The following is a 27,767-nucleotide window of genomic DNA, read 5'->3' on the forward strand; positions in this document are numbered from 1 at the left end:
ACTCCATAGCACTAGGTGGCGATAATGCTACTTGCCAGAAACAAAAGTGCATCCGCTTCTGTTGCTAAAATTATGCTACACATAAAAAATGTTCAGAGCATGCCAGGTCTTACAAGTTTAACCTTCTTCTGTTACACTGTTTGTCTGTTAAGCTTTAACTGGAAGTTAGCATTAACAGCCATTTAAGAAATCTAACGATAACCTAAGCTAGTTAGCTGTCTACTCGTATAAGTTCTGATAGCAGCTAAGATAACTGAACGGTCATCTAACCGGGCTAATAGCGAGAGTAAACGGTAAGTGGTGTGTTTGTCTCCCATCTGATTTGGGCGTTAAATAGAATTCTATTTAACGCCCAAATCAGCGCTTTTATCAATGAAAGGAGCCTCGGATACAGAGAAATAGTCTTTATAGCGGCGGTTAATGTTACCAGAATCTGTCAAGTTCGATGTTGTTTCCCATACACAGTGTGGCGTCTATGTCAATACAACGCAACTAAAACTTAACTGAACATTTGTACACTGTCTTTCTTTCGAACCCATTCATAGTCACCTTATTAAAGTTGCTGTAAAGTACAACGTCGTTCTCTTGTAGTCTTTAATGCTACAGTCACTGGTATATGTCGGCATAAAGTCTCTGAAACTAAACAAGTTGGTCCATGGTTGAGACATCCAGCACCTCCTTTTGCATTTATGTGGTATGGTCAGATGAAGTAGTGTTTGTTTGTTCGTTTGTTTGTTTGTTTTGTCCATGCTTCTCGTGTCTGTAATTCCGATTACCCAGCTTTGAGTTCAGGGTCTTATTGACTCTTGCATTCTTGCATTCAAGGGGCTTTTTTGAGTGTTAACAGTATTATTTCAAAGTGTACTGTAACCTGAGCTAAATTATCTGTGAAAACGTTTGCGTAAATGTGGACGTGACTATTGTAACGTAATGTAATATACGTGTTTAAACTGCTTCTGTGCATGCAGGTAAAACGCACGAACCATCTCCTGCAGTTTCTCGGTCCGAACTCATTCTCAATGGATGTCAGCATTGCTGTATCACTAATTCGAGGCCAGATGGGGACCGTAGTCGAGCGAGCAGTAAATGGAGCGGTCGAGACGGTGCTGGCCGAGATGCTTAAAGTGGTCGGAGTCAAATTTGAGGAGTTAAAGGCTCAAGTGGTGCAGATGAAGAGGGACATGATGACGCTGCAGAGTGAGAAGGCTCAAAAAGAGAAGGAGAACGATAACATTCGGGCCAAGCTGCGTTACACGGAGCTGAAGCTAAAGTACTACAGGCAAGGAGTGGAGGAGGAGCTGCAGCAGAGAGCCTCTGCTTCTACCCTAGTCTGGATTCAGCCACCAACTCTAACACGAACACAGAGAAGCAGATCTGGCATTTCCCCAACAAAGACCCTGTCATCGTTCTCAGTTCAGGCCAGGACTGCTGAGGGAGCGTTGATGAGGAACAGCAACAGTACGTACCAATGAAATGCTTGAGTCCTGGTTTCTCTTGTGCTGACTGTACTCTTTCTTATGTTTCTAGTCCCAGAATGCACCTCACCAAACAGCATGAACAGGCAAAAAGTCAGAGTGTCCTGCCCTTCAAACGTGGCCCACGCTGACTCATCTGACCTGCTGCTTCCTGCTTCACTCACTTTGAATGTGGCTGGAGAATCTCTGGACAGCAGTACAGGTACACAGTGCGTGCGTACATGTTTTCTCTCTCATCACTGAGAACATCACTAAATCTTTAGATGAACATTACCGTAGTTTTACTATTACTTTATTTTTTATTTATATAGCACTGCATCACAGCAGCAGTTTACTCAAGGCGGGTGTTGCTACTTAGGAGAGTAGCAAGCCCTTAGGCAATGAGCTTAATGTAGGTTGGCATGTTGTGACACAATGTAGCCTTACACCAGTGGTTCTTAACCTTGTTGGGGGTACAGAACCCCACCAGTTTCATATGTGCATTCACTGAACCCCTCTTTAGTGAAAAATAAAATAGGATTTTTTTCAAATTCAAGACATACATATATTTTTTACTGGTGCACAAAATGAGCCTTGCATATCACGGCTGAGGCTCTGCCGAACCCCTGAGACAGACTCACCGAACCCCTAGGGTTCGATCGAACCCAGGTTAAGAACCACTGCCTTACACTGATATGTTAGACTAAGTACATGTTGTTTCTACAGTGTTGTTCTGTCCTAGCTCAGACCCAGTTCAGTGTAAGAAAGTTGAAGAGGTGGATGAGTGTGAATGGGCCATTCTGCACTCTAATACAGAAGGCATGGATAGTGCCATAGCCTCGTCTCCTGCCCCGGCTCCGAATTTAGATGATGGGCAGCAGTCAGGGGATTCCTCTCTGTCTCCAGATGGCGCCACCTATGCAGCTAGCTCCACGCTGCTCTTCTCTGTTCCAGAGGTAACAGCTCATTCAAATCAAGTTTTCCAGATTTGATATATCACAAGGTTTTGTTTTGTTTTTTAATTTACATTTCTTTAAAAAAAACCCCTGATAAAACGTGTTTTTGGAGTATTAAAGGAAATCCTGGTAGGTAAAAAGGAAACCAGGGATATATTGTCAGGAGTCACTGAAGTAGGGCTGTTCGATATAACGATATATATCGGATGACGATATAGAAACGTCTATCGTTTCATTTTACGCTATCGTTTGTTTTGTGGTGTCGCAAAATAAACTGTTTACAGCAATATTTGTTCATGGTTCTGATGTCACTGTAGTTATTATTAATTTCTTAAAGTTCTCTCTTTCTCTTATATTTAATATCACCACACTACGGACGGACAAGCGCCTGTTTTTATGCGTTGTCGTTAGCAACAACCACAGTAAAACCATCGCATGTCCGCTTGTTTATTTTCCACATAAACCTTTCACAATAAAGCTCTAGATCCTGTTGAGACTTTTCAAAATAAATGGAATCACATGAAAAAGTATGCAGAGTATTTACGGATGAGAAGTAAAAAAGAGCCGCCAGGTGCTAAAAAATAAACCTTAGACTCCAACGTTAGAACAGGCTTCTCCCCGCAGCACGCCGTGTAAGAAATACTCACAAAGGAAACGGCGCCGTTACAACTTCTGTCTAAAAATGCATCGTTAAAACACTCGACTCCAGCTACACGACACCCAGCTGGAAACACTTCACCTGCCCGAGATTCACAGAATTTACAGAAAATGTTAAATTTTTTGTGATTTATATCGTTATCGGGACGATAGATGTTTTATATCGGGATATGAGAGTTTGGTCATATCGCACAGCCCTACACTGAAGCTTGTCAGGAAGCATGGAAGCAGAAAAGTGTAATGGCACAGAGTCAAAACATTTGCCTCAGGGCTCGATCTCATCCTGCTGGCAAGGTTTATATCGTATGAGACAATGCGCTACAGAAATGAATGCATGTGTAAATGACCTGAAATGAATACAGTTCCTAAAACTGTATTTTTACATTCTAACACAGAAATATTTAGACTTTCTTTTCAGTTCAGTTTTATTAAGCCTTATGTAGGTATTTTAATAAAGTACAGGCTCTTTTATTTTCAATTTCCAAGCTAATGCACTTGTAAATTCCAGTTTGTCTCCTGTTTCAAACTAGGTGAAGCATGAGGCACAGGAAGAAGAGAAGGAGGTGATCTATATAAAAGAGGAGCCAGAGGAAGAGCAAGAGGTGATGGCCACCCTGCTGCTTGACTGCCACGAACAGCAGGGTCATCAGCCAGAGTCAGAGGTGAGGTTACAGTTGTGGGGCACAATTTTCAAGAACATAAGTTACATTTGTGTTCACTGTAACTTTTATTTAATCTAAGAGCTGTAGGGCACTCGGGGAGTACATGTCCCATCGTGGTCAAGTCTCTATTTGTTTTAAAGGTTTAACAAGTGGTTCTTCCTTTTCTCCATCTACTCTCAAAGACCAAAGAGAATATATTGATAAACAGCTGCTAATCTCAAAGTGACAGCCACTTTATTCAACCTTAAAGATGTTCTAACTTTAAATATTTATTTTTAGCTAGGATGTCCTTATCTAAAGAGCTTGCATGAAGCAGAGACAAAGACAGAATGCATGGGACATTTTCTTGGGGGCAAGATCATCTCCCCCTCCCTTTTTTTTTTTTTCCTCCTCCATAAGTTGCATCCTGGACGATGAGCATTTGGATGTCAGTCTTTGCACCATTGTAGTTTAATCCCAGCCGTTATCTGACACCACGCTGTGAAGAAGTCTTCTATAAGCTGGATTGTCTGAGCGCTCCAGGTCTTTTAAAGGATTCTTAGTAAACGCTCGTTCACAGCTTTGCTGGAATTCATGACGTTGAAAGATGGTCAAACAAAAAAGATAAGGAAACGTCAAAGGACCAAACATTGAGCAAGTGCACTGACATTTATATGAAGTGGTGTTAAAAACTGTTTGCCCCCTTCCTGACTCTACATGTTTCATCTCAAAAGCCACACATCATGCCGAGATCTAAGAAACACCTGAGAAACAAAGTCACTGACATCTGAAAAGGTTACAAATGCATTGTTGAACCACACTGGGAGCCATTAAACACAAATGTGGTGAAGCTTCCCAGGAGTGCGGCCGGCCTACCAAACATTAACGAACCGCAGGCTTTACGTGTCTCAGTTAAGGTCAGAGTTCATGATTCAACAATAAGGAGTCTGGGCAAAAATGGCCTACATGGGAGAGTTGAAGGAAAAAGCCTCTGCTACACACAAAAGCTCATCTCACATTTGTCAGAAAACATCTTGATGATGCCCCGGACTTTTGGGAAAATACTCGGCGGACTGACGAGACAAAAGCTGAACTTTTTGTTCAGTTTGAGTCGCATTACACGTGGCTAGCACAGAAAAGAAACATCACAGCAACCTGTGGTGGTGGTAGTGTGGTGGTCTCTGGCTGTTTTGCTGCCTTAAGAAAAACAAAATAAAGACGTTGGAGGAGCCTGGTCCTGACCTGAATCTGCCTGAGGTGCTGGGATGTGAGGCTGTTCACTCTGATACGTGACTGAATCACAAACAAGATTCCTCCACAGCGCTGTAAAAAACCTCTTTGCCAGTTATTGCAAATGTTTGATTGCTAAGAGTCGTCCAACTAATTATTATGTTTAGGGGGCAGTAAGTTTTTCACACAGGATCGTGTAGGTTTGGATTTTTCCCCCTTCATTTAGAAACTGCATTTTGTGTTTAGTTCTGATATTTTTGTCTAATATTTACATTTGTTTGATGATCTGAAACATTTTACTGTGACAAACATTCAAAAAGACTCTTTTTCACACCACTGTACTTCTTTTTGTGTTTCTGACCATTTAAAGCAGTTTACACTACAAAACACTGACTCAGGCACGTGCCACTGTTACTTTATGACATATCCACAGCTACGGCCATTTTAGCATTACCAGTTGCACGTGCATGTCATTGGACTGAACAAATGGTTGTAAGCTCAACAACAGACTGAAGGACAGTTTTGGAAAACTCTCGTGGAATCCTGTTATTGCAGACTATCGAATACAATGAATGCTTTCATCTCTGTGCTCAGCCTCAACCGTCAGTGACAGAGTGCCCAAGTGCTGCAGGAAGCCAAAGAAATACTACAGCCTTCAGCTCAGCTGGACGAAGCACCCGTGAGTTGATGTGAATAACTGTCGATCATGTCTGTATGCTTCTAGTCTAATTTTACTAGATATGATAAAAAGTTCTGGGACTTGTCCTAAAACCTTTTATCCCTCAGCTGTAAAAGGCTTTCGGGATGGTATCGTCACCCTGCTGGGTTTCCAGGTGATGTTGACACTCGAGTTTTTGGTTGCTATAGCTCGAGAACAAAGTGATGAAGGAGGTTTATCGCTGTGACGTGGCTTAATATAGCCTCACAACTGGAACTTAGAGTGGGCTCTTTCTGTGTGTGCACTCTCAGATTCAGCACCTCAGTCAGCTGCCATCTTGCCACCTGGCGTCCCACCTCGCCAAGCCGTGCGACCCTGGGCTAAAGACCTTAGTCTTTATGAAGAATACAAAATGCGGAGGAGTGAGCTTCGTCGCCGAAACATGACAAAGCGCAGAGAACTGGAGAAATCGTTACCTCAACCGCTGCTGGCAGATCTGGTCAGTCCACCTCAAATTGTTGAGGACAGAAGGTTTCTGCATATTTACGTTAAAAAAGTGCCTCATTTATAAAGGCATCAAGTGAACCTGAAAAATAAAGGTGATTTTGTGTTGAAGGTGCGGGAGCGTCGAGAGAAGACCAGACTGAGGGTAGCCAGGTGGAGGGCAAAACGGAAACTCCAGGCCTGCCTTAACCAGATGCAGGTCGGTGATTCCACCACAGTCTCTGCACTCAGACATTTCTTTTGGAAATGGTCTGTTTCTTTCTCATGAATGAGATCTCCATCTCTCAGGGCTTAAGGTGGAAATTGATTAAAAACATTTGCATGGAGATTTTGGTGGTCAGTGAATAAAAACATTTTTGCAAACTATTTTTGACGTATTTCAGTAATATCAAGAATTTAAAACGTGTATATGACAATCAAAAAGAAATTTCACAATATTTTTCATTTTTACCCAAAGTTACCTTGAATGCTTTGGGAGGCATTTCTCTGGTAGCTGCCAGAGTATTGTTTACCTCAGTGGGTGTGGACTGTTCACAACTATTCAGTGTAGAGCAGAGGTCTCGGACCCCGGTCCTCGAGCTCCGGTGTCGTGCAACTTTCTACACCTGAATACAATTAGCAGGTCATTAGCAAGACTCTATAGAACTTGACTGCACGCTGAGGTGGCAGCTCAGCCATTTGATTCATGTTACAGCAGCTCATGTGTGAATGAACAATAAAAGTGCTTTTAGAAGGACATTTTTCCAAACACTTACTTAAACTTACTTGAGTAGGGTTAGGGGTCGCCACCTCAGCATGCAGCCAAGTGCTATAGAGTCTTGCTAATGACATGCTAATTGTAACAAGGACACATGGAAAAGTTTCAGGACAGCGGCCCTCGAGGACCGGAGTTTGAGACCCTGCCATCGAACATACATTCCTGGCAGGTATTAAATCTCGAGTTGGTCGTGTGACTGTTGTCTGTGTCAGCGACACACCGCTGCGTGATCACTGACAGTGATGAGTGTTAGTGTCTGTGATATCCAGTGTTGCTCAAGTTAGTAAGTAATTAGTTACTAATTACTGATTACTTCTCCAAGAAAGTAATCCCGGTACTTTACTGATTACTTATTTTCAAAAGTAATTAGTTTCATTACTTGCCTTTTATGAATGTGTTACACAACCTGAAGACGTAATAAAGCAACAGACCTTTCAGCCCAATTCAGTTTTTTCTGCATAATCCATCTTTCATCTGTCATACTGGAGCTGCTAACATAAAGTAGTGTAAGTGAGAATGTGAGGGCTGTACCGTGGGAAACACAACCTGCTTTGGATTCCTGGATTCAAAGGGAGTGTTTTCTGTTTCCATTGCATTGTTTTTCAACGGACAACAAAGATGGCACAGAGACATTCAGCAACACAAACTCAAGTCCATATCTGACGACCTGTCCGTTCATGTTTTGGAGATTATCATCATTTTATCAGTTTGTGGCTGCCTTAACAGGTGTGCCGAGAAAACGTAGCCAGCTGTTTGATTTGATCATCTGTGTGATCTGCATATATTTGTTCTTGATTGTGTCCACACAGTGTCTCTGCCTGCCTCACAGACTCTTGTCTCCACCTGGTTTCCATCACATTATTCTGATACTAAAATCTTTGTCTGCTATAGATATAGATGTAGATGTATACATACATCTCTCTCTACATCATGTATGTATGTGGTTAGAGAGAGATGTATGTGTAGAGATATAGTTTATTTTATTATTTATATGTATATCTATGATATTTTCAGAATTGAATATAGGAGCGTGAGACTAACAGGAGTGGCCTCCACCTCTGCTGTTAACTCCAGTTTCAACGTTTCTCCTCAGTCGAAAGCAAAAGGAGAATCAGGCACTTTGTAATTCACATTAGAAGTTCAGTGGTGCAGCGATTAGCCTCACAGCAAGAAGGTCCTGAGTTCGATTCCACAGTCCAAAGACATGCAGTTAATTGTTATTCTTTGTCCTTCTGTAACTGTAACCCTCAGAGAGCCTCTCAGTCTCGCTGGTTATTGACCTGTAGTTGTAGATCTGTTAGAAACCTTCTTTGGCAAATTGAAATTCACACCCATTCTCTCTGTCTGTTTAAAGTTGAATAATTAAGCTGCTTACCAATCAGCCACGCCTTTGCTGCTTTGTTCCCTGTCAGGCCTTTGGAGACACTCAAGGTCTTTCTCAGACTGGCTTTGCCATCAGCAGTCAGCAGCAGCCCAGATCAGCTTGTGGTAAGTTGTGGCTCAGATGACTTTTCACACATCTTTTCAAACTGCCTGCTGCTCCTCAAAAACACACTTTGGAGCTCAAGTTCCAAACTGTGAATATTTAATGTTCATGTTATATTTTTCCTTTTTATTTTAAATAAATTTGCAGGAATTACAGTAATTATGAGGTATCGTTTATAGACTTGTGAGAATTTTTCTCCATTTTGGAATAAGGCAGTATGACTAAATGGGAACTGTTGAATCTCCAAATACTTTCCAGATGTACTGCACACTGGAGCCTGGATGGTCAACCCTTCCTTTTACTTTGCCAGATGGAAACTGTAAAAGAAGTCATGTTCACAGAGAAAACTTTCTAAACCAGCCGTATATAAGTCCAGTAAAGCTCACTGTCTGCTCAGTGAGGCTCAGCAGGTGGTGCTACACTTTTCGTTTGTCACTTCAACCAGCTGCTCTATGTTGTGTTTCAGCTTCCACCTCCAGCACTCAGCAGAGACAGAGCTCGGCATCGAATAACATCCCACGGATGTCTACATCCACTTCCACCCTGGTTCTGAAAGGCCCCAACATGGCTCCACATGAGCACGCTGTGGCACTTTCCTACCCCCATGGCAACATCTCTCCACAGAGACTCTCTCTGACAGACACTATCTTACAGTGAGCTAACACTGCTCCATTCACAGAACTCAGGTTTATCTTTACTCGACACGTAAGGAAACCAAGGTTTCAGGTCAGCGTTTGCAGCGTTTGCAGCGTTTGCAGCGTTTGCAGCGTTTGCAGCGTTTGCAGCGGCCACTATAGATCATTTTGTCTTAAATGTTGTAATCCGGTACTGTCAGTATCAGAAAACCCCAAATCCTTAAACTAACATCCATCACACAGTTAAATACACAATAAACATTTGCCATACCCTTCACAAGGACTATTGTTATTTTCATCAAATCTCTGTGTTTATATGTACAAACCTTCACTGTATCCTTTAACATATCAATACTGAACGTGCAGCTAGACTGGATCATGCCAACTGATACAAGACTGCCAAATCACAACAGTGTTTATAGTGTAAGGCAAATACTGTAACCTCAACAGTAGGATGATCCCTTTAAGCAAGCACTCTAATAGGAGGAAATGAGGCTCAGGGTGGGCAGCCATCTGCTGCGACCAGTTTGGGAAGAAAAGAGGAAGACGGGACAAAGGACATGCTGTGGAAGAGAGCCAGAGATTAATAAGTAATGATTAAATGCAAAGTGGCGTATCAATGCCAAAAAGTGAGTGAAGAAGAAACATTTAGGCCTATTGCAGCATAACTAAGAGGACTCAGGGTCACCTGATCAACCCAAAATACGTGCTTTATCTAAACTGAAAGTCTGAAGCCTAATCTTAATAGTAGAGAGGGTGTCCATCTCCTGAATCCCAACTGGAAGCTGGTTCCACAGAAGAGGCGCCTGAAAGCTGAAGCCTGATCCCATTCTTCTTTTAAACATCCTATTTAGGACAGAGGACAATAACCTTGTTTTAACTGAATTTAGAAACAGGAAATTGGAGGTTATCCACGTGTTTAATTACTTTAAGACATTCCTGTAGTTTAACTAATTGTTGTGTGTTATCTGTCTTCATGGACAGATAAAGCTGAGTATCATTTGCATAGTGAAAATATGTCTTCTAATGATACGGCCTAGGTTAAGCATATATAACTTAAACAGAATTGGTCCTTGTACAGAACCCTGTGGAGTCTGTATAGGATTCCCTATTTATATGGACAAACTGGAGTCTGTTAGATATGATTCAAACCACCGCAGCACAGTATTTTAATTCCCAAAGCATGCTCTTATCACTGTAATAATATATCATGGTCAACAGTATTGAAGCTTTAGTTAATGGTAGGACTTCAAAGACATGTAAAGTAATTACAGAAGTAATTACTGTAAGTAATAATGTGTTTGTACTCGGTCTTTGCTGAATGACGTGTGCCTGATAAATGAAGGTATGAAATCCAGACGTGTTATTGACTCACATTTATTTATTCTGGTTAAACAGATTTTGTTTTCCATTTTCATCATCTTAAAATGTTAATATGTTAACTTTCACTGGTTAGTAACATTTGGAAAACATTTATTCAGACACAGAACGAATTAAAAGCAAATGGCCAGCCTTCATTCTTATTCCCGTTGATGTAAATGACTGTTTTAAAAAGTGAGACCAAACATCTACACAACTTCAATATTCAAAAAATGGAGACTTTGATCATTTGGAAAAGCTGTAGAGCTGCAGCATACACACACATAGTTTATCCGTTTAGCCGCTGATAATCTTGTTGGAGATGGCTCCGGGTAGTGTGTAGAAGAGCAGGGCAAGGAACAGCGCTGTGATCAGCAGAATGATGCCGATGATGATGTACTTCTTGTAGCTTCGCCACACCAAGTGAAAGAAACATTTGAAAGGGTTAACGAACCACGAGAAGGAGGTGTCTGGACGACTGCGGGAAAGAGGAGAAAAGCAAATGAAGTGGTTTAGTTCATTACAGATTCTTACAGGCTGAGATGATTACGATGCTTTAGCAACCCTGAATGGGTCACCTGAGAAAGTGTCTAATGTTACGACATTAAAAACGTGATTCCAGAAATCATAACGGCGTCCTGGTGCATCCAGATGATGTGCATTATAAACTGACGGCATTTTCATATTAAATACTAAGGTTAAATGGAACAGCTCAAGTGGGAGAGGGATTTTATTCTGGCACATTAAACCAGTGAATCTCCTGTGTCTGAAAATTAAAGCATATGAGTAATAAGACTAAAACTTTGAATGGAGCAGCTCTCATTTATAGAAACCAAACTGAACCCCTGAACGCATGACTTCATTTGGACCAGAAACCTCTCTGCAGCTTCTCTCCCACCATAACAGCCTCACAGACATCGTGTCTGCTCCCAGACAATAAAAAAACCAAACAAACCCGAGCAAAAATTACTAAAAAGATAAATGACTCGAGCATCAAAAAGTATAGAATAGAAAAGAATAGAATACATAAGAGAAAGTAATATGATATCCTCAACTGCACCAAAAAGTAAATGAGTAAAATGTGGATCTAGTGTTGTGCAGTCTCTGGTCTGGGAGCGTCTGGCCGTGTGTTATTGTTCTCTTGTAAATGAGATTACACCTGGATTGATCTTTGGGAACAGGCCGTTTATTCTCTCTATATCTATGTGTGCATTGATACACACATAGATATAGCTCCAGGTTGGGGGGTTGACTCTGTATCCAGTAAGGACCCCCAGGCTACCCAAATATTGTTATTGAAAATGTGTAAATATACCTCAGATTTACAGAAATGTCCCTGTATTCCTTTGACGCATTTTTCGTACATAAATTAGATTGTATTCTGACAGATAAACAGAGCCTTGTGTGGTTATGGTTACTTTGGTTTTGGTAGTGGCTCTGGCTCCTTGCGGGCACGGCCAACAGGATTTTTCTCCGACTCCTCAGCTGTCACAAGATGGAACTCTGCTTCCACTTTCCCCTGGAGGAAGATCGATTGTTTGATGATCTGTATTTGCCTGACTTTATTTTTACATTTGTTTATACACTGCATGTGTGTGTTACTGTGTACTTACGGTCAACTCTCCTGACTTGGTGAAGGGCCACCAGCCTCGTGCTCTCTTCTGCTGAAAGATGGAGATTCTCTCAGTCCCATCTGTCAGCATGTCCGCCTTACACAACTTGGCTGTTTTAGCTCCCCGAGTAAATCCATGGAGGTCTAATTCTAGTGTGCCTGCAGACACACAGTCAGTCAGGTGCACTGCCGTGTTTTATGCAGCCAACACCAGAATCTCTGAATCTCTTTTGTCAAGTTGTTTTTGCCTTCATTCAAGTCATGCACATTTTATCTCCATTATTCATCCTGACTCTCCAGTGCGACTTCTAATACTTTTTGCCATTAAAGATTGTCTTAGAAGGTTTGTCATGTCTTCATGTTTCTTCTGCTTTCAGTGCTTTAAACATTTAGCACCATCTTCAGGTTTTGGGGGTAATTGTTAATAGTTAGCAGGAGTAGTCTTCCTGAATTTCTGCTGTTTCCTGTCCTCCACAGGAATGATTCAAGCATGCTCCTTATACGTTCAAATTGGCAATATGTCCCTGTATTTAATGCCATTATAGCAGCATTTCCCTGAACACAATGCAGTAACACTTTCTATTCTTCAGTGATTGTGAACTAAAGGTGCATCGGGGCACATCACTGTGAAAGAACAGCTCTGCAGCAGAGACATTGAGCTGTTAGCCGTTAAAATGTGTCTGTACTACCTGCCCCGGGAATTCTCGCATGTTATCGCGATAACAGCGTAGCCCCCCCTCAGCCAATGCGGATGCAGCCTCTTACTCCGCTCTGTGGTCAGCAGACTGCAAACGCAATCTCTGAGAGCCCTTTTTGAACATCTGGGGACTATATTGCATCACTGGACTCAACACTGCCCACCTTCACCCAGTATGTGACATGGCCCACCAGAGACAATAAAACATTGGACTTACTGTATGCCAACGCAAAAGAGGCATACAGTTTATCACTTCTGCCACCCCTGGAAAGATCTGATCACAACCTGGTGCACAGGGAGCCACCAGCCACCCGCACAGTGCAGAGATAGTCGGAGGAGAGCGAGGAGGCTCTAGAAGATTGTTTTGAGTCTACTGTGTGGGAGGTGCTTTGTGACGACCACAGGGAGACTCGCAACTTTCAGCCTTTTCGCGGCCTTGAACCTTACTGCAGGCTCTTTCTTGTCTTCTTCTCTCCTATCTGTCCAATAACCAGTCCGTTTAGCATAGTGAAGTCAAACTCTGGACCTTTTTTGTGACGCAACAGTGCTAACCACTGTATCACCTTAGTATTTTATGTTCATCAGTGAAATGTGTGTGTATAATTGCCTCTCCGTGTGAATAGGCACTTATGCATACCCACCTAGAAAGTCGTCAGAGGAGAGTGTCTCAAAGTCCCAGACCTGCAGAATGAGGATAGCAGGAATCTTCTGCTCTGTTTTATCTAGAGAGAAAATACTCTCTCTCTTCCTCACCACCACTACCTGTCAGAGGTAAAGTTGGTAACGATGTGATTCTGTAGCAGCTATTTTATCTACATCAGGCTTGGAGCCGGAGCTCCTAGGACCAAAGATCACACAAATATGAGTACCTTTTCAGCAGGCAGGTAGCTGAAGGGGAACACGAAGCGCCAGTTGAAGTTTCCTTCTCCAGTCAGAGAGTTGTAATGCACATCAGTTTCTTGTCGGTCATCTTCTAAACCTTTCAGCCAGCTACAACGGTAGATTTGGTAAGGTGAGAGATTTTCTAGCAGTGCTTTTTATATAAAGGTTTAGCTAGCTAGTTTAGCTTTTTGGGCTGCAAGGCGCTAACGTGTTGACACCGTGCAGCCCTCACACGATCCACGTTAACTCGCTAACAGAGATATATTCAGTACATTCAATGTGCTGTTCAATAAGGAATCAGCCAAGCTTACACAACAGACAGCAAACGTCACTTTAGTTTTGGAATTATTATTTCCAAAGCTAAAAAAAATATTTATATTGCCAAAAAATACCAGGAACAAATAGATTTTTTTACCCCTTGATGTAAATATCACTGAACTGTTGACCAGTGAGGAAGTGGCTGTCCTCCAAAATGACGTCCTCTGTGTTCCAGATGATAATACGCAGCTCATATCTGCACAAACACATCTGAGTTTGAATGACCGCATGCCAAAACAACGTTGACAGACATTGTTTTATTACGTTTTGGTAAGTCTCACCCTTTTGGTTTTCGAGGTGAAATGTCCACTGGAGGTCCTGGATGTGGCAGGTCCATTGGAAACATGTCTACCCACATCTGGACCTGACCCTACATGTACATGCACACAGATGTAGGCAGTTGACCCAGAAAACCCAAAAAGCTTAAAGGTTGTAAATGCATGAATAACGATTATTTTTTACCAGAATACTAAACTCAAACATACCTGGTCCATTCCAGGCCGGGCCTTATTAAACAGAGTTCTGGTCTCAATGTGCTCTGGTACCAGTGTGCATCCTACACCTGGGATCTCAGCCCAGCGGTGTAGGATCTTCAGTGACAAGTGTTCATAGGACTCCACTGGCTCGTCTGAGGGATACACACGACAATGACAAATCAGACTCCTATATACATGTTCTAGCTCCAGCATATTTTCTTGATCTATACTATCTTTCCCCACAGTGTTGGATCATAGGGATCGAGTGATTGTTGGTGTTCTCTCTAAAACTGAAATGACATCTCCAGCTACTGATGGGGATATTTATTACTTATGCAACTGTTCTCACATTGTGTTGTACTTACATTTTATATAGCGCTTTTCCTACTCATACTGACAGACAAGTGCTTTAGACTACAAAGATGGAATTGCACCTGATTAAAAGGTATCACGTGGACTCATGCAGTAAATGTCTGAATACTGTTTCTAAATGTTAAGTTAAAAAAATAATCATGCAGCTGATCTAGAATGCCCTATATCTACCTTCATGCATGAAGAGCGTTTTGCCAGTGAAAACCTTCTCTGACACAATGATGCGTCCTGGACTGAAGTGAGGACTGTCCAAACCGCTCTCTCTGCACATCTTTGCCAACAGCTCTGATGGCTTCAAACAGTCTCTCCAGGCATTGTAACCCTCACTGACAGACAACAAGGAAGGAACAGGAAACGCTTCAGTGCGAGGGATTCATAGAATGCAGAGTTGTAGATGGATATAAATGCCTGGAATTTCTACTCCTTTAGTTGAATTTGGTAGTTTAATGTAATAGAAAAAAAGTAATGTAACTATGAGGTAGGATAGTAATTTATTGAAGTGACCAAATGGAATAAATAACTCGGACTTTGATCTGAAAGAGTTCAAACGTCCAGGCTTACAGACTATACTCAGCAGGGAGTCCACAGGTGCCTCTGTGTTTGCTGTAATATCGGTTCTCAAGGTCAATGCGGGTCTCTCCAATCAGATCGTCCCCTCCCACCAGGTCGTGGTCATAGATGAACACTGACAGCAGAGACTCCTGAGGAAGTGTTGCCTGCATCTCAAAAGATCTGGAAGAAGGAGAATAGAAGAAGTCATATTTAAAATGTGAGACAATTCCTGAGAAGCTTTACCAGTTATTTACCTTCCAAAAACAGGGTTTAGCTGTTTGGGAATGTAGTTGTCTCTGTCTTTGATTTCATTTTTGCCAAGTCGTAGAACAATGTAAGGGTCCGCCTTCCCATCCGGGTCAGCTGGGTGCAGGTTAGAGGCCTGGAAAGAGAAGGGGTATCATAAAAGAACTCACAAACAAGGACTAAAACTAGTACTTTTAACGGCACTATTTGTAAATTATTCTGTTTACTTTTTTTAAAAACCTTCCATTATAAAATATGCTATAGTTCAAGATGTCTACTGCTTAATGTTATTATTTCAGCTGCTCCTTTTAGAGGTCACCAAAGCGTGATCAACAGGCAAGTGTAAGAGATGTTCATGCACAGGAAGGGGAGAGTACAGTCCTCCTTTAGGTAACAAGGGACTGGGAATCAGGGATTGACCTTTTGTCTGAGTGTAAATCTTGAGGAAGACTGTGCGAGACATCCTCTCGCCCTCGCTGTGGTGTTCACAGTCGGGCTTTTGTGGTTGTCAAGTGTTGCAGTGCTTGTTTGGGCTGTAAGGACAGCCTATATTAAAGTACTGGTTGCTTACGAAAAGCTCCGTTTGAAATGTAATTAAGTGCTTTGCTACAGCTTTTAATGAGCTTGGTGCTGAATGTTATTTGGCCTCTGAATATGAGACCAGATGGGTTTAACAAATGTGGTGACAGTTTTAACGAAGGTACTTTTGTGTAATACCAGTTTCCATCACAGAGTGGTGCAGCTAGTCAATGAGCCTAAAGGAATAGAGGTCCTAATGTGATTGGTCACTTTCAAAACAGTGACACCACAGGCTCTGTGATGGACGGGTTCAGTGTTAAATGGAGTTAGGCTGCAGGAGTAACATAGGCGCTGTTTTAAACTGCATTTGTTTGAAAAATGAAGCTTTGAGAACAGAGCTGATGTGAGAGCCTGAATCTCTGGCATCACTCGCACAGCAGGCTCTCACATGTGTGATGGCTTCCTTGAAAACTCAGGCTGCTGAGTTCTCCAGGAAGTTAAATTTAATTGTGTGGCAATCAGAGATGGGCAGTCTGATTACTTTTCTCAGGTAATGTTCACTCTGTGTGGGAAGAAAACTTCCTTCTACAGAGAAAAATTAAACTTCAAATCTGAGCGAGCAGCGAGCACGCTGCCACGGGAATGTGACATTCACAGAGAAACCCCCGGACCCCCCCACTGACATGACCGCTGTTGGCAAGCCTCCACCCACCCCAATAGACAATAGATTTAAGAGCTGCTGAATGTTTGAATTGGTTTATTTTTGCTGTGTTTTACTTGCATCTATTTGAAAGAGTGTAAACACAAAAAATTATTTTTTGGAATATGCAGAAAATAGGTTTAAATGTTAGAGAATTTCTTCAAGTCAAAGACTGTTGCATATAATTATATTTTTGCTTGATGCAATGTGCATAAAGGTAAAAGATTAAAACTCATGAAACAATTTTTAAAAGGAGACTTTTTCATTGGATTACATTGCAAACGATGGATTATGCAGAAAAATAGAATTGGGCTGAAAGGTCTGTTGCTTTATTACGTATTCGGGTTGTGTATCATGTTTTTTAAAAGTAACTAAGTAACTAATTACTTTTGAAAATGAGTTATCAGTAAAGTAATGGGAATACCTTTTGGAGAAGTAATTAGTAAGTAATTACTATTTCTAAGTAACTTGACCAATACTAATAATAATTTGCTTGTCATTATGTTTTTTCTTGCATGCGACTTTTGACATAGTTAAGTCTGCAGAAGCACTTTGAGAGCGAAGGCAGACGTGTAACTACACATCCAGGAAGTGCTTTCAATCAGGTCCACACAGGAAGGAGCTAGACCAGTTTAAACCTCTAACGTTGGTGTTAGGCGATGTACTAACTGCTGTATCACGTCAGCCTCACTAAACGCTGCTCTTTTTGTTTCTCAGTACAATGGAAAACTATTCTACAACTTTCAAGTAAAACATTCCAAAGAGAACTCAGCAGAAAATTCCCATGTGAGCAGGACTCACACAGACAATGTAAACCCGTATGAGAACTTGGACTGAGCTGTTGGGAGGGATTCCTCTGTTGACTCTAAAGCTCCCAGCGTCTATTGCTTCATGCCAGTCCTCCTCCTCCTCCTCAGCGAGCTTATAGAGGCAGAATCGACCCTAAGAGACAGCATGAAGATTTATGTGTAGATATGCTAGTTGTTGAGCAGTACCAAAGTAGTACCCGCAAAGAACATTACTTAGTATCTCACCTTAAATTTTCCAACAAACCTCTCCTCATTTGATCCCTCTTCCTCACTGGCTTTCCCTCGGAACAACTCGTATGTTTTCACCCAGTCATCAAAGGACCCAAACTCTGACTCCAACTCCTTGTTGTACAGCTGCAGAGCCAAGATCAGACTCACTCAAGCTTTTCTTTCTAGCATATGGTACCCCTTTTATTCTTTGGTTGGACAGTAAAAGCATAACAGGGCCCAGTAAACCTGTACAAGAATTGTATCATCTCTGAAAAAAATTACCTTGAGTGTAGCTAATTTGGTATGAGGGCTGATGCTCGTTCCCTTTACTTTCTGTTGCCTCTTCTTCTTATCTCCATCGGACTGGCTGCTGACTGATGAAATAGACAAGGGTTATTTTCAAATGTGAAAACTAAAGGCCCAAACACAGCAGAAATCATATTGAAAATGTGACTACAGTATTTAACAGCAGGTAACAAAGTGAGCCACCGAGCTTAGTTAAGAAGTGCCATGCCCTGAGCTCAGAACTGTCCTATTCACCAGAAGCAACAGTTCAAAAGTTGTCTGTTATTTAACGACATTTGCAGTCATTCTCTTGCAGGGTTTTCAGAAGAACTTGTCAAATCTTTCAAATGCTGCCATCTTAAATATCCAGTCATACCAATCAGATCATGCAGTGAGAGGACCACATCCAGTAACATCATAAACTAGCCAAAACACAGCTGCTAAAACCTGTCTGCAGGATCGTAGCACCAAAACCAGACAGTTCCCAGAACCTCAACTCCCAGAAAGTAAAAATGACCCTCAATGACACGGCGTTGTATCTTTTTTCAAATCTTTTTGTCTCTTTTTTTGCAGATCTTAATCCTTACCCAAAGATTCTATTCCATCGCTGAGCAAGCTGTGGTACAACAAAGCTGCAATGCACAACAGTGTGTGTGGGTCAGTGGGGAGAAAAGGGGTGATTATTTCTAAAACCAGTGCGTACCAATTGATATTTCCCAATTTCATGATTTTTAGGTTATCGCAGAAAACAATACACCAAGTCTTTGACACATTATCATTTATTTGTCTCTTTTTATGTTATTATAAAGTATCACAAAGCGATCCCGGTCTCATGGCTTAAGCTGGAATGTGAACAGTTCTCAGCTGCTGGGAGAATTTAGCTAATGCTGATACAAAGATAAGCTTCTGCCCCTGAAGCACAGGCAGTTTATGGGGCCAACCGTGTTACACTTTTGGAGCCAGAGTCTGTCCACTAGTGACTTGAGGTGGAGTTGCTGTGTTGAACTCCCACCCAGCGGACGTAACTGCAAACACAACCCCTGCCCCTGCCTGGCTGCTCCAGTTTTAATGATTTCTGCTATTGGTTTTATCGCAACTATTTTTAAAAAGGCACACAGCTTAAAATCAGTCAAAATCAGTGTCAGCAGCTTAGCTGCAGTTCACACGTTTCATTGTTTTTAATATTTTGTTTCACTTCAGCTCTTAGTATGGTATAACTTCGCTCTCTTCATGATGGCTGGCTCACGGACCAACAACATTAGGAACAAGAGCGGCCCACAGACCGACTGTAGCACATACTGCTTCAAGATGGTAGTGGACACCGAGTTGGGAAGAAAGAGGAGAAAAGAAACCTGTCAGATCACCATCCAGTTTGTCAACAATACAGGGGTGAAGATTTGGAAGTGTTAGGAATCCTGACTTTGGTCTTTGGAAGATCTTACCATGGCAGATAAACAAGCCAGAGAAGCTCTGTGGTCTCAGATGCAGGAAGCAACAAAGATGAAGACGAAGGTGCACTTTTGCATTATACATGGTTCATTAACAGTCAACAGATCTCAGTGATTCTATGAGTTTAATTTGTTTAACCTCAAATTAAAAAAATAAAAATAAATTCAGGACATTAAAAAACTACTATTTAATGCCCTAAATGAAAGTATAGAAAACATTAATTTGATGTCAACCATGAAACAAGGTATCATGACTCTGTTACCTAAACCTGGTAAAGACAAGAGCCTAACCCTCCTCTCTGAGGTTGATTTGAGAAGATGTAAGTTATTACTGGGAGATATCATGTCAAAATGCTCTCTAACTGCTCTCTAACTGCTGAGCGTTTGGTCTTGGCATGATGGAGGCACAGATGGTGGAGCAGGTGCAGGGAGCTGGAGAAACTGCTGGACTAGGCATCACGTCGAACAGAAGTGTTGGCAAACCTCACGTGGTCTGGTTCCTCGCCTGCACAGCTGCTGGGTTTTTTCCCCTCTCCTGTCCGGAAATGTGTCAGAATTGTTGTCTGAAGGTCAAAAAATGCCCAACAGATTTACTTTCCCAAGTGGACCATTTGCTATAATGGTCTACTTGTAAAATGGCGCCGGTGAGGTCGGCTGCCGTGCTGGATGCTCTGCCCTAACTTCTCCACTTTTTGCAGTTTTTCGTCACTTTTTGCTATATCTGCGATAATCTTGCATGGGCATCATGCAAAACACACAAATCCGCTACAGTAGAGACATTCTGGTTTCTATTGGTCTGCAATACGTGAACATTTCACCATGTTTAACTCCGGACCCAAACTGGCCAAAGGAGATCCTGAGAGAGAACAAAGGACGCGGCCCTAAGCGACGGCCTCGAGGTAAAAGAGCCGGCATCAGGAACAGGCTACGGGCTCGCGCACACCGCGCACCCATGCCCAGTATCCTGCTAGCCAATGTTCAATCCATCGAGAACAAGCTTGATGACCTCAAAGCCAGAATCAAGTTCCTGTCATGGATCGCTGTGTGGCAGGCAGGAGGAGGACCCAAAATGCAAAACTCACAGACACGGGGATGAACTCAAAAATTACAGCTTTAATGCTGGAGAGGCAGAACGTAGGAAATACGAAACTAAACTGGGAAAACTAAATACAAAGCTCGCCAAGAAACACAGGGAGGAACACACACAACATGAGGGAGAACGCGACTCCGAACAGAGGGAGACGCAGACAGAAATACACAGAGGGTTAACGAGGAAAGTGGGAACACACGGGGAACACAGCTGACACAGATAACCATAACGAGACAGGGCGGGGTGAACATAACACTGACGGGAGACAGGCAGAGTCAAACAGGAAGTACAGAGGTTCAAACAGGAGGAGAGAGAGCACGGGGAAAAACACAGACATAACGGGCTGAGGAAGACATGGAATAAAACACGAGGGCTCACAGTTACACAGGGGCACACAGGAGGTAACCAAATAAGGAACATCTTAACAGAAGAACCTAGGAACCAAGGCATGACTAGGGGATGAAATACAAAACATACAAAAACCGAGAATACCGGGCCCACATGGCCCGGGTCCATGACAGTTCCAGAGAGACATTCGGGACTGCAGCCTCCTCTGCTTCACTGAGACTTGGCTGAACCCAGCGATACCAGACCACGCCGTGCAGCCGACGGGGTTCTTTTCGGTTTACCGCATGGACAGGACAATGGAGTAGGGGAAGAAAAGAGGTGGTGGAGTGTGTTTGATGGTGAACAACAGATGGTGCGACAGCACAAACATCTCCCCACTCACACGCTCTTGCTCGCCCAATCTGGAGCTTTTGATCGTTAAGTGTCGCCCTTTCTATCTCCCTCGGGAATTCACTGCGGTCATTGCCTGCACTGTTTACATTCCGCCTCACGCGGACTCGGACACTGCCTTATGTGAGCTACATGAGGCTCTCACACATCAACAAACACTTCACCAAGATGCCGCACTCATTGTTGTGGGAGATTTTAACAGAGTGAATCTCAAACGGACATTTCACAACCTTCACCAGCACATCAACTGCCCCACCCGGGGCACGAGGACATTAGACCACTGCTACACCCCGTTCAAGAACTGTTACAAGGCTCAGCCCCTGCCGGCATTTGGAAATAGGACCATTCCGCCATCTTCCTCATGCCTGCTTACAAACAAAAGGCTAAAGCAGCAAACACCAATCAGGAGGGAGGTCGCTCGCTGGACGGACCAATCGGTGGCCGCGCTGCAGGACGCACTGGATGACGCACTGGATGACGCAGACTGGGACATGTTTCGGCGCAGCTCTGATGACATCAACATGTTTACGGAAGCGGTTGTGGGATTTATCGGGAAACTAGCGGACGACACAGCAGAAAGAACTATCATCCGAACGTTTCCCAACCAGAAGCCGTGGGTGGATAAAAACATCCGCGACGCTCTGAGATCACGCACCGCTGCCTACAATGAAGGGCTCGTCTCCGGTAATATGGACCTATACAAGGCTGCGTCCTACAACGTGCGCAGCGCGGTCCGAAAGGCAAAGCGGAGCTACGGGGAAAAACTAGAGTCACAGCTACGACAGTGCGACTCTAGGAGCCTGTGGAAAGGACTGCGGACTATAACGGACTATAAACGACCAGCTTCTTCAATGATGAATGCCGATGCTTCACTGGCTGATGAGCTGAACACGTTTTATGCTCGCTTCGACGCCGCAGCAATTAAAACAACAAACGGCTGCGCGCGCTCGGAGTGCACCAGTGAAGAAAATGCATTCGTCATCACAGAGCATGCCGTGAGGAACACCTTCAGGAGGGTGAACACCAGGAAGGCAGCAGGACCAGATGCAATCCCTGGCCGGGTCCTTAGAGCCTGCGCTGATCAACCAGCACCGGTGTTCACGGAGATCTTCAACCTCTCCCTGGCCCAAGCTGCGGTTCCCACGTGCTTCAAACAGTCCATCATTGTTCCTGTTCCAAAGAAACAACAGCCCGCTTGCCACAATGACTACCGTCCAGTAGCACTGACTTCAATTGTGATGAAGTGTTTTGAAAGACTGATGAGAGATCACATCACTTCTTCACTTCCTGCCACCATCGACTCACTTCAGTTTGCTTACCGGACTAATCGTTCCACAGACGATGCCATATCTCACCTGCTCCACACATCCCTGAGTCACCTGGACACTGGCAGAGGGAATTATGTTAGGATGCTGTTCGTGGACTACAGTTCAGCATTCAACACAATAATTCCCTCTAAGCTTTTCACCAAGTTGACGGATCTAGGACTCAGCTCATCACTGTGTCAGTGGATCCTCAACTTCCTCACAGACAGACCCCAATCAGTGAGGGTAGGAAAACAAGTCTCCCCCTCCATCTCACTCAGCACTGGAGTGCCTCAGGGCTGTGTTTTAAGCCCCCTGCTGTACTCACTGTACACTTATGACTGTGTAGCCACATCCGACACCACCTCCATTGTCAAGTTTGCTGACGACACTGCTGTTGTTGGGCCTGATCTCCGACAACATCGAGACGGCCTACCTGGAGGAGATTAGGAACCTGGAGACCTGGTGCCAGGAGAATAACCTCCTCCTAAACGTCAGCAAGACTAAGGAGCTGATCGTGGACTTCACTACAAAGCAGGCGAGGAATTACAAACCCCTCATCATCAGTGGCACGCCAGTGGAGAGAGTGGACAGTTTCCGATACCTGGGTGTCCACATCACTCAGGACCTGTCATGGTCCTGCCACATCAACAACCTGGTTAAGAAAGCCCGTCAGCGTCTCTTCTTCCTCAGAAGACTTAGAGACTTCCATCTGCCACTGAAGGTGCTCAAGAACTTCTACTCCTGCACCATCGAGAGCGTCCTGACGTCAAACATCTGCACCTGGTTTGGGAACAGCACCAAGCAGGACAGACGAGATCTGCAAAGGGTGGTGCGCTCGGCAGAACGCATAATTCAATCAGAGCTCCCTGACCTGCTGTCCATCTACACCAAGCGGTGCAAGTCCAAAGCTAGGAAGATTATGATGGACCTCTCCCATCCCAACAATGGACTCTTCTCACTGTTGAGGTCTGGGAAGCGCTTCCGCTCCCTTAAGGCCAAAACAGAGAGAATGAGGAGGAGCTTCTTCCCCCAGGCTATTCGGGGCCTGAACCAGGTGTAGGACTGGACTCTCCCACACATCACCACACGCACCACCACACATTTCCTATAATCCTATAATTCCTATAATTTATAATCCTTATTTTTGTAATCTCTTCTGCTATTTGCACATTCTTTACTGTAAATTCCTAAGTTAATTTGTAAATTTTTGTAGTAAACTGTAAATTGTAAATATTGTAAAACTTTTCTTCTGTCATTTAATGGTCGGGCATTGTACAGCTACAAGCATTTCACCCCCATGTCATACTGTGTATGGTTGTGTGTGTGTGACAAATAAAATTTGAATTTGAATTTGAATTTGATAGTCATATTTTGTTAGAACTTTTAGGATTTTTGAGGCATTACAAATTTAAATTGAGATTAAACTGGAAACGGAGTAACCAGGCTACATAAAGAGTTCCACGACTCCACCTCAAGTCCCCACTGTGCAGACTCCAAAAATGCAACATGGTAGCACCTAGAAACTGAAAATGTTGGCTTCAATTTTGTGTTCTCATTTTTTATATATGGTCCAGACACTTAAGATGGTGGGTCAAAAATACTTTTTCTCACAATCAAATCACAAGAAGAATGACTGAGAGTGGTTAGAGGCTATTTTCTGCACATTATTCAGTTCACACAAGGCACATTTCTGAAATTGTTCCTCGTCTATTGTAGGGTAAAGATCCTACAATACTCCAGGGAAAACCTGAACACTCAGACGATCAACTATGAGCAAGTACTTAGCAACGATGGAGAAACTCCTTTTCAACAGGAAGGAAGCACTGATAGAACTTTGGGAGGGGCAGCTCTGTTCTGCGACCGGTTGGGATGAGGGGAAAGAGAAGACAGCAGAGGGAGGCAGGACAAAAGGCACACTATGGGAGAGAGACAGTTTAATAATTACTAATATCGATGTAAACGTCCAGAAGTTGTCTGTAAACATGTGCAAAGTGAAAAGAGTGATCAGACCCCAACTATAAGCTTTTTATGCAAAATCTGGATACCATTATCCTGAATCCAAACTGGGAGAGAGGAGAGGTATCTTATAAGATTGAGTTTTTACCCAATTTGATAATTTCAGATTTTTCAATTTTCCCAAATTTTGTAAACTGTGTCACTCACACCTTGCAAAATAGGGAGCCGGTCCTCTAATACTGACCCTTGACCCTGAACAAAACACAAGCAGCTGCTCAAAAAGCACTGATCATATGTACCTTTGGAGACCTCAGAAAATGGAGAGTTGTCCCGTCGTTTGATCTGGAACATAATCAGGGAAGCATATGTTCACATCACATTTTAAAATTACTTAAATAATTGTTTGATCTTTTTAGACAACAGCCCAGCAATCTTAGATACCTCTCTCTCTACTGAGGCGTAGTATTTGGACCACCAGTCGATGACACTCTCAGCTGATTCATCTGCGATAGTCCGCTTCCTGCGTTTGGTGGAACGACTACGGGTGGACTTTGCCTTGCTCTCCTGGATTTAAAACATGTATACATATTTGAAAAATGTATAGAGAGCAGTTTATGTGACTGACAGAAACATTTTTTATTGTGTGAACTAACTATCATCTTCTTCTTCCTGGCTTCTTGCTTAGGAATGGGTGGAGCAGGTGGTGGAGCGGGTGGTAGGGGTTCATCCTCTACAGTGATCCGGAAATCTTGGTTAGCCACTGCTACAGCCGAACTAGTCTCTGGAGAATCCTGTGACCGTCCTGGTGGACAAGAGGCAGCTTTTAGGATGCTGTCATGTGAACCTACTATTGGAAATATCCTCAAAAGAAAATCTTTGTGGAAGGAGGGAATCGGACAAACGGCACATGGACACATCAGGTAATTCAGTCTGTCTAGGTTGACCAAAAAGGGTATTTCTATTACGTGAACCACAGTCTAATTGTCCTTTAATTAAATATGAATTAAGTAATTATTCATTAAGCAAGTTGTTAATCTAGCACAATGCGTGCTTTGTACAAGAATGGTCAGTTCTACAGGAAAATGTAGTGGCTGCTTTTGACCCTCTACAGCCATCAGTGGAAATAATTGCATTGTTGTTGTTGTTGTTTTTACCTCTTTATAGTCATTTTGTGGTTCATTTGTATTCTTTATGTACTTTTGTGTCAGGTGATCTTTTCCAAAGTCTCAGCAAAATACCATCCTCTGCAAGACTGCCACTGTTCTCCATAATGCATATGGATCATAACTAGTTGAATTAATATGCATGTCATAACCAATAATTATGTAATGAACAAATACACACACTAGCATTACCCTCAGCACTGTGTGGCTCTACTGTCATGGCAGGTCCAGGGGTGCTGATGTCTTTGGGTGGTTTGTGTGTCTGTATGGGTGCAGGAAGGGCTGGAAGTGGAATCGGTTTGAAAGCTTTGAGGTTGTTGATGATGTGGTTCCCAACAAGCGTACTGCGACCAAAAGCACGCCAGTCAACAACCGTGATACTGAGCGGAGGATGGAGATGTTCATTTTCTGGTAACTCCTACAGAACAGTAACAGAGTGCAGGTTTTTAAGTTGTACACAGTTACACGGTTGTGTTTTTCACAAATTCAGTCGATGCAGAAATAGGTCAGTATTTCCTCATCATAGCTGATTCAATTTACAGACCACCAAGTCACACCACCTGTCACCTCAAGACACTTTATATTGGTAAATACCCTTCAACAATAGAGAGAAAACCCAACAGTCCTGTCGTGCTCTCTGGCTCCAGGTTTTGAGATTTGAGGTTTCTTCTGTATTTTAGACCATTGTGGTTCTTTACTATGTGCTGTTGAAATTTAACCTTGTGTTTATGTGCTTGCTCATAGGGAGTCATTTGTTGGGGTTTTCACTCTATTGTGTAGTTTCTTTCCTTACAATAAAAGTGCCTTGATGGGATTATTGTTATATACATAACATAAATAAAACTGAATTGAATTCCTTGTATTTGTGCCTTTAACTTTAATTTGCTGACGTCGACTGAGAAAATTGTCAGGCGGTGGAAGGAATACTTCGAGGACCTCCTTAATCCCACTGACACGTCTTCCGAGGAGGAAGCAGAGTCTGGGGATGAGGGGAATGACCCGCCAATTTCCGGGGGCGAGGTCACTGAGCCAGTTAAACAACTCCTTGGTGGCAGAGCCCCTGGTGTTGATGAGGTCCGCCCCAAGTTCCTGAAGGCTCTGGATGTTGTAGGGCTGTCCTGGTTGACACACCTCTGCAATGTTGCGTGGAGATCAGGGGCAGTACCTGTGGACTGGCAGACCGGGATGGTGGTCCCCATCTTTAAGAAGGGGGACCGGAGGGTGTGTTCCAACTACAGGGGGATCACACTGCTCAGCCTCCCTGGGAAAGTCTATGCCAGGGTGCTGGAAAGGAGAGTTCGTCCGCTAGTCGAACCTCGGATACAGGGGGAACAATGCGGTTTTCGTCCTGGTCGTGGAACACTGGACCAGCTCTTTATCCTCTCGAGGATACTTGAGGGTGCATGGGAGTTTGCCCAACCAGTCTACATGTGTTTTGTGGACTTGGAGAAGGCATTCGACTGTGTCCCTCGGGGTGTCCTGTGGGAGGTGTTGTGGGAGTATGGGGTATCTGGCCCATTGCTACGGGCCATTCGATCCCTATACAACCGTTGCAAGAGCTTGGTTCGCATTGCCGGCAATAAGTCGGACTCGTTCCGGTGGGTGATGGGCTCCGCCAGGGCTGCCCTTTGTCTCCGGTTCTGTTCATAATTTTTATGGACAGGATTTCTAGGCGCAGCCAAGTGGCGGAGGGCTTTCGCTTTGGTGGCCTCAGAATCTCATCTCTGATTTTTGCAGATGATGTGGTTCTGTTGGCTTCATCGGGTGATGGCCTCCAGCTCGCACTGGAACGGTTCGCAGCCGAGTGTGAAGCAGCGGGAATGAGGATCAGCACCTCCAAATCTGAGGCCATGGTTCTCAGCCGGAAAAGGGTGGAGTGCCCACTCCGGGTCAGGGATGAGTTCCTGCCCCAAGTGGAGGAGTTCAAGTATCTCGGGGTCTTGTTCGCGAGTGATGGGAGAAGGGAGATCGACAGACGGATTGGGGCTGCAGCTGCAGTAATGCAGACGCTGCACCGGTCCGTCGTGGTGAAGAGGGAGCTGAGTGTAAA

The 27,767-nt window shown here is 43.4% G+C and overlaps 2 protein-coding genes across 5 annotated transcripts in view; one reads left to right on the forward strand and one right to left on the reverse strand.

Moving 5' to 3' along the window:
- The first annotated feature begins 21 nt into the window (after window positions 1-21).
- LOC113008157 (uncharacterized) lies at window positions 22-9,255 on the forward strand. Of its 3 annotated transcripts, none has more exons than XM_026145367.1 (10): window positions 22-293; window positions 969-1,458; window positions 1,528-1,677; window positions 2,181-2,410; window positions 3,598-3,729; window positions 5,533-5,617; window positions 5,908-6,095; window positions 6,213-6,299; window positions 8,270-8,345; window positions 8,810-9,255. In XM_026145367.1, exons 2-10 carry the CDS (start codon window positions 1,020-1,022, stop codon window positions 8,998-9,000), a joined length of 1,578 nt encoding a protein of 525 aa, XP_026001152.1. In that variant the 5' UTR covers window positions 22-293; window positions 969-1,019; the 3' UTR covers window positions 9,001-9,255. The 3 variants fall into 3 exon arrangements, with proteins under 3 accessions (XP_026001152.1, XP_026001153.1, XP_026001154.1); XM_026145368.1 differs by having other exon boundaries at window positions 23-293; window positions 2,271-2,410; XM_026145369.1 differs by having other exon boundaries at window positions 23-293; window positions 2,361-2,410.
- Window positions 9,256-9,621: 366 nt separating this feature from the next.
- Window positions 9,622-27,767, reverse strand: part of fer1l6 (fer-1 like family member 6) — a 68,613-nt gene continuing 50,467 nt past the window's right edge. The window contains exons 27-45 of one of the 2 annotated variants that reach the window (XM_026144799.1): window positions 25,910-26,135; window positions 25,208-25,356; window positions 24,996-25,118; window positions 24,854-24,896; window positions 18,603-18,647; window positions 18,013-18,104; window positions 17,746-17,874; window positions 17,513-17,653; window positions 15,501-15,628; window positions 15,256-15,426; window positions 14,866-15,020; window positions 14,332-14,474; window positions 14,128-14,216; window positions 13,944-14,042; window positions 13,516-13,636; window positions 13,288-13,408; window positions 11,951-12,108; window positions 11,756-11,856; window positions 9,622-10,815 (exon numbers count right to left, since the gene is read on the reverse strand). In XM_026144799.1, the coding sequence (XP_026000584.1) occupies window positions 10,635-10,815; window positions 11,756-11,856; window positions 11,951-12,108; window positions 13,288-13,408; window positions 13,516-13,636; window positions 13,944-14,042; window positions 14,128-14,216; window positions 14,332-14,474; window positions 14,866-15,020; window positions 15,256-15,426; window positions 15,501-15,628; window positions 17,513-17,653; window positions 17,746-17,874; window positions 18,013-18,104; window positions 18,603-18,647; window positions 24,854-24,896; window positions 24,996-25,118; window positions 25,208-25,356; window positions 25,910-26,135 (2,415 nt within the window). In that variant the 3' untranslated portion in view covers window positions 9,622-10,634. Of the gene's footprint in view, window positions 10,816-11,755; window positions 11,857-11,950; window positions 12,109-13,287; window positions 13,409-13,515; window positions 13,637-13,943; window positions 14,043-14,127; window positions 14,217-14,331; window positions 14,475-14,865; window positions 15,021-15,255; window positions 15,427-15,500; window positions 15,629-17,512; window positions 17,654-17,745; window positions 17,875-18,012; window positions 18,105-18,602; window positions 18,648-24,853; window positions 24,897-24,995; window positions 25,119-25,207; window positions 25,357-25,909; window positions 26,136-27,767 lie in introns of those variants that run through there. The other variant, XM_026144800.1, reaches the window with a different exon arrangement.

The sequence above is a fragment of the Astatotilapia calliptera genome, chromosome 16, assembly GCF_900246225.1.
Source record: "Astatotilapia calliptera chromosome 16, fAstCal1.2, whole genome shotgun sequence".
NCBI classification, from domain to species: Eukaryota; Metazoa; Chordata; class Actinopteri; order Cichliformes; family Cichlidae; genus Astatotilapia; species Astatotilapia calliptera.

What these genes read in the sequence shown, in the direction of transcription:
- LOC113008157 (XM_026145367.1), top strand. Translation starts at nt 1,020, where the DNA reads ATGGATGTCAGCATTGCTGTATCACTAATTCGAGGCCAGATGGGGACC. An exon ending in CTCAGCTGGACGAAGCACCC is followed by an intron (nt 5,618 to 5,907) that starts GTGAGTTGATGT and finishes GTGCACTCTCAG; the next exon opens with ATTCAGCACCTCAGTCAGCT. An exon ending in AACCGCTGCTGGCAGATCTG is followed by an intron (nt 6,096 to 6,212) that starts GTCAGTCCACCT and finishes TTTGTGTTGAAG; the next exon opens with GTGCGGGAGCGTCGAGAGAA.